General features: G+C 41.1%; 1 protein-coding gene across 1 annotated transcript; it reads right to left on the reverse strand.

Annotated features, from left to right (window-relative positions):
• Positions 1-4,351: 4,351 nt before the first annotated feature.
• LOC129610759 (craniofacial development protein 2-like) lies at positions 4,352-5,102 on the reverse strand. Its single transcript, XM_055523453.1, has 2 exons — positions 4,758-5,102; positions 4,352-4,696 (listed from the first exon to the last, which is right to left on the reverse strand). The coding sequence occupies exons 1-2, from the start codon at positions 5,100-5,102 to the stop codon at positions 4,352-4,354; spliced, it is 690 nt and encodes a 229-aa protein (XP_055379428.1).
• Positions 5,103-6,419: the final 1,317 nt, after the last annotated feature.

The following is a 6,419-nucleotide window of genomic DNA, read 5'->3' on the forward strand; positions in this document are numbered from 1 at the left end:
TTTTCATGACGGTTTTTAAAGCACGATTTCCGCATTCGCCGAATTTTATCACTTTATAATTTGTAATAACAGTTTTTACTAATTTTAAATAGAATGAATGTAAGTATTTTATCAAAACGGAAAGAAAGATTAAATAAAAATCAAAATTTGCAATTAAATATAAGTCATAAGTAAATATTGAATATGTATTTTTAAAAATAATATTATGAAGCTGGCCCAAAAACAAAAGAGGATACGCTTCCAGAAACTAAAGTTTACTAAAGTTCACTGCGCTTAAGAAACTAAAAATGCCACCCTGCTGTCAGAGAGCACATTTCTATTGCATGTATTTCAGCTTAAAACACCGAGCAATACGGATCCAGATTTGTGCTTATATGTGCGTTCGGCCGGACTCCGTATAAACCTGAACCCACTACCGAGTACGTTTTGAGCCCATAACTGTACCAAACACTCGAACCAGTCTCAAAGTCTGAGCCAACCTATCCCAACATATATCAATCAGGAAACACTATTCCCGACCGAAGTTATACCGTGGGAGACAGCCGTCCGAGAGAAAAGAATTGAATCACTCTCAACGAAAGCCACATGAATGGCGTATGTCTATCTTTTCTCCGCAATATCGTCACTAGCAAAAAATCGGTTAGTTGTCAGCCAAGTTTCCCGCGCAATGTAGAGATGCAACGGAGTCAATCCAACCAATGCCTCCAAAGCAGCCGTGGGAGCTGTCCGCATTGCCAAAGTAACTCCCGGACTAGCCAGCCTCTGAAGCCTTCCCAACAGCACAACCATCTGTTCTACCTTACGGCACCACATCGTAGGCAACTATCGCGGCCACTGTGCTACCCTGGGAGTAATGCCTCAAGTTTTGTTAACAAAACTCCTACACGTCCAAGGGCCTCCGTTGCCCTTTCAATGACCCGGCCTATATGAGTATTCCAGGAGAGACAATCATCCAAGGTTACCTCCAAATACTGGACCTCCTTAGAGTACGCGATGCGGTCACCAAACAGAGTGGAACTCGTTAATCGTTCCCTGCTCCTACGTTTTGTGAGGATAACAGCCACGATAGGCATCAATAATAGCCACTGTGAAGCTTCCATTAGACAGCTCGATGTCCGTTTTGGTCCTGACAGAAGAAGGTACAGAGCGCACTCTATAGCATCTTCCATCTAAGGACCATCTCTTCCGTAAGACCATCCGACATCATGATGTTAAATCTGATCTGTCTGTGATCGTACATATATGTCTCATTTGACACATCCTACCCTTCGACCCTATTGCTAATAAATTCGGTGCACAGAGTGATGTGAATGACCTCTCTTGTTTAAATCGCTGCTTCCCCAGACGGTGTGGTGTGCATTTGCATCACTTCCTTTTATTAGTTGGAAGTTCCTCCTCCCACAAAAGTCCACTAATTATTTCAGCTGCTCTGGACGGTCATAGCCTCCCGGGAGGATAAACATGCATGCAATAAGATAACCATGCAACAAACCGCCTGGTGACCACACTTTCACAATTGCAGCCACCTGATCCTTGGTGCGAAAGTCTGGAATTGGAAGATATTTTAGTCTCTTACTAACCAACATGCAGGCCCTTGGCTTTCCTCCAGTTGCATTATCATACTATACCTCACCTGAAAGTCCTTTAACCTCATCCTTAATTATGTAAGGCTCTTGGATAAGGACAATTTCGAGGTAACCCTTCCCAAATATACGTGCTAAGGCGTCCGTAGAAGCTCTTGCTTGGTGTATATTTATTAGTCCTACCTATTTGCATCCCTATCGTGCTGAGAAATTTGTGCCTGGAGAGATTGATGATTGTTTTGTTTTTTATCATGTAGGTGACGCACAAATGTTGTTTAGAAATGTTGCCGTGGTCCAGCATCACGAGACGTTTCAGCCGTCCCAAGGTTCTATCTTCTTACAGACAGTAGTTAGTGTCTTGATTGATCCAATTCCTAGTGTTTTGATTGTTGCATGTCACGGATATCCATCCATCCCTTTGCAATGTTGCAATGAGTTGTGAATTACGCCCCACAATTTTATCCGTTTCATCCATGACGGCTACTTTGATTTTCCCCATCTGGCTTCGGATAGTTTTTCTTCTAGATGCAATCTTTGAGCGATGGCCACCTTAACCTGTGCTACTGCATCCCGATAAGAAGTCATTTTTGGGTGTTGTTGGTGAATGTTCCCACGGATCTTTTCCTCAACGTCACCTTTCATCGACTTCTTTTTTGAGGACCCTGCATCAGAAGTGTTGCTTTCTGACCTCTCCCTCCTTTGGGAGATTTTTTTTTTTTTTTCTCCTTTGTTCACTCCCTTGGGGAGCATAGGGCTTCCACATAGCCTCTCCATCTCACTCGGTTGCGGGCCAGATGTTTTATTTGTGCCCAGATCTTGCCGCTCTCAATGATTTCCTTGTCTATTGTTCGACGCCAAGTCATTTCCGGCCTTCCAACTTTACGTTTCCCTTGTGGATTCCACTCTAATGCTTGGCGCGATATCGCAGCCTGTGGTCTTCTTAGCGTGTGCCACAACCAGCGCCATTTCCTTCTTCTTATCTGTAGCATTGCGGGCTCTTCACCTGCGAGCTTCCACAGCTCAGCATTTGATATTCTTCTTGGCCAGAAGATTCCGCATATTTTTCTGATACATGAACACTATTAATGCTGGACTGATTTGCGTGCCAGGATTCACTCCCATACAACAATATCGGCTTTATACAAGTTGCGAACAGCCTTAATTTGGTTTTTCTGCTCAGCCTAGACGATCTCCACGCAGTCCACATTCTTCCAAATGCTGCTCTAGCCAGCCTGATTCTATTGAAGATGTCTTCTTCTGTACCCCCTTAAGTAGTAATTATACTACCGAGGTAATTGAATTTATTTACATCTTCTATTGGTGAATTATTTATCTTGAATTGGCCCGAGTCCCGGCTATTTATTCTTAGGGACTTAGTTTTGTCTGTGTTAATTCGGAGTCCAGCTTCTTTTGCTCTATCGTGCAGGAGATCGAGTTTGGCTTGCATCTCTTCATATGTATGAGAAAGGAGGGCAATGTCGTCCGCTCTAGGCGGACCATCTTAAAGCTCTAGGCGTGCGTGTGACTTCTTTCATTACTTCGTCTAGGCCTGAATTGAAGAGCGCCGGGGAGAGTGGACAGCCTTGTTTCACTCCAGTGCTTATGTTTACTGGCTCACTTAGCGCACCACCATGTAGTATTCTAGTTACATTTTCTTCGTATAGTGCCTTTATTATGTTGATTATTTTTTGCGGGATTCTTTTCTTTCTTAGTGCCTCCCATATGCTTTCGCGATGTATTGCATCAAATGCTGTTTCGAAATCTACGAAAGTGATGTATAATGGTGAGTTCCACTCAACTGATTGCTCCACAATGATTCTCAATGTGTTTGATTGGTCCATGCAACTGCGTTGTTTACGGAAACCAGCTTGTTCTTCCCGCAATTCTATTTGATCTTCTATTCTTGCGAGAATTATCAGGGCCAGAACCTTATTAATAGAGTTTTGTATGGTGATTCCACGCCAATTCTTGCACTTCTTCGGATCGTCTTTCTTGGGTATCTTTATTATTATGCCTCTTTTCGAAGAATTCGGTATAGTTTCATTATGCCAAATCTGTTCCATGATCGGTTGCAAATTCTGAGCGGCTGTGTTACTGTTGATTTTTAGGTGTTCGGCTGCTATACCATCTTGCCCCTCGGCCTTATTACGTTTCAGCTTGTCAATGGCCTGCATGACTTCTCTATGCGTTGGGGTGCCCTGGTTGATGCGATTGTTTTGGACGTGGATTCTCGATTCTGCCTCTATGGGTTCGTTATTTATGCTGTTGTTATTATTTCCTATTGTTTCGAAATCCTCTTTCCATCTCTGCATTTGATCTTGAGTGGAGGTAAGTAAGTCACCATTGAGATTTCTGGCTGGGTATTTATTGTTTCTTCTATTTGTCAACTTCTGAATGTTTTTGTATAAGTCGCGCATATTGTTACGGCGTGCGGCTGTTTCTGCATTTTGGGCTATCTCGATATAGAACTTTCGTTTGTCTCTTCTGGCAGATCTTTTCACTTCTCTTGCTAGATGATTATATTGTTGTTTCAAGGTTTCTGATTGTTGTGCGAGAAGTTTCTCTTTAATCTTTCTTCTTTGCAGTATTTTCGACCATGTTTCATCTGATATCCATTCTTTTCGGTTTGGTTCTACCAAGCCAAGTACTTCCTCACCCGTACGTCTGTATATTTCCTGAATGTTACATTCGGTGGTTAGTGCATTCTGAATGCTGGATACAAATTCATTCTTTGTAGTTTCAGTTGCCAACCCCGCCATATTTAATTTTCACATTCTCTTGTTAAGTCTATCGTGGATCGAAGATGGTCTTAATCTTATATCACCAGTAAGAAGCACATGATCGCTGTGGATATCAACACCCCTACGATTTCTCACGTCTAGTAGGGATTGCCATTTGTTGCTGATGCAGATATGGTCGATTTGATTTCTGGTTTGGCCATTTGGTGATTCCCATGTGTATTTATGAATGTCTTTATGGGGGAACAATGTTCCACCAATTGCCAAGTTGTGCTCTGTACATATTTCGATGAGACGTCTGCCATTGTTGGTCAAAGTGCCATAGCCAAATGGACCCACTACATTACTGGGTAATGTACTAGTCTCTTGTACCAACTTTTGCGTTAAAGTCGCCCATTAGCACAATTATTTCAGACCGGGGAATTTGTTCTAATACGTTACTTAGTTGGTAGTAGAATTCATCCTTAGCCTCGTCATCTGAGGTTTCAGTGGGGGCATAACACTGAACCACCGTCATCTTTCTTAGTCTGGGGTGTAATTTAGCCGTTATGATTCTATCAGAAACTGGTTTCCAATTTATTAAGGATTTTCTAATGGTTTTATCTAACAATATTGCAACTCCATTACTACCTCCCTGATCATTCCCCGAGTATAACATTTGACTAGCATTTTTCGTGATTATTTCGCCGCTACCAGCCCACCTGACTTCACATACACCCATAACTTTTACTCGATATCTAAACATTTCCACCTTTAATTGAGCCAGTCTTGACGTTTCCATTAGTGTACGAATATTCCATTGTGCAAATCTTGTCCTTATTTTAGTTGCAATAGTCGTTACCGTGTTGTCAATATTTCTTATCCGAGGCTCTGCTTCCGTTTCGAAAATCAGTAAATTTTCACTGAGCAGATGATTAGTCTACCGCAGCTATCTACTCGATGGTTAATACAATGTTTTTCCTGGCCATCTATCGTTCAGTAGAGCCATTTTGCGTGCTGCCATTGCGGATAACCAAGACAATATTATCCACACATGGTGAAGATGTCACTCAGTTGTCAAGTTATGTCAGACAGTCATATAGTTATATTTTAGTATTATTTATGAAATTTATTATTTATATTGAATATTTTTGGGGTTATAATATTGGATATAGTTTTTATAGGTAATTATTTCATATTAAGGTTATACAAATATTCTTACTATTATTTTTTAGCTATATTGTGGACGCTGTGCTAGCTACTTTTTCAGTAACTTCATCATTATTATTGCGATCACCGCGGGATTTGAACCCACGACCCCCGGAACCGTTTGGGAGATGATTTACCACAAAATCCTATCCGCAGGCTCCAGCTTCAAGAACCTTTTCTTTTCGTTACTTGGATGCAGCAGAGAAATCTTGTTTTTCCACCTGATTTCCAGGTCCTCCTCAGTTTGTTAGATAATGGGTCGAATAAAATACTAATTACCCATTTCCATTGGATGCGCCGCCTTTTCCTCTACTGTCGTGAGAAGCAGTTCCTCTTCTGCGTCAGTCGAGAAAAGTTCTGGTTTCGCAGAACCTTGACCACCTACTGATGTAGTGTTAATGTGATATTGTCGTTGTTGTTGGTATGGTTGTTACTGTTGTTGTTGTGATTTTTGTTGTTATTGTTATCGTTGTTGTTATTGTCTGAAATTTACAAAGCAAGGGATTGGCCTCGAGACATGACCACGACACGAATGTTGTTTTGATCGTTTCAATGACTCCTTTATATTCTGCCATTACCGCAACCGACCTCTAGGAACTGACAGTGCCATTTTGTGCTCCAACATGCCTGATTTAAACGAATTATTTCTGCGATTATTTCCTATTAAGCAAACAGAAAAATCAAATGGTTATTTTTAAGAAATAATTTTTGCGTCTACTATAGCATCTTATAAGCTTTCCGTTTTACAACCCCCAAATATTTGTTTTGCGTTTAATTATCGTTGTTGTTAAATATTTTTAAAAAATTTATATACAGGTATCCCTTGATTTGCGCCCCTCGATATACGACATTTCGATTTACGCTCTTTTAATTTTTAATACCACTAATTTACATAGCGTCGTTTTCCTCG

The sequence above is a fragment of the Condylostylus longicornis genome, unplaced genomic scaffold (genome assembly GCF_029603195.1).
Source record: "Condylostylus longicornis isolate FDR11 unplaced genomic scaffold, ASM2960319v2 ptg000048l, whole genome shotgun sequence".
In the NCBI taxonomy this organism is placed as follows: domain Eukaryota; kingdom Metazoa; phylum Arthropoda; class Insecta; order Diptera; family Dolichopodidae; genus Condylostylus; species Condylostylus longicornis.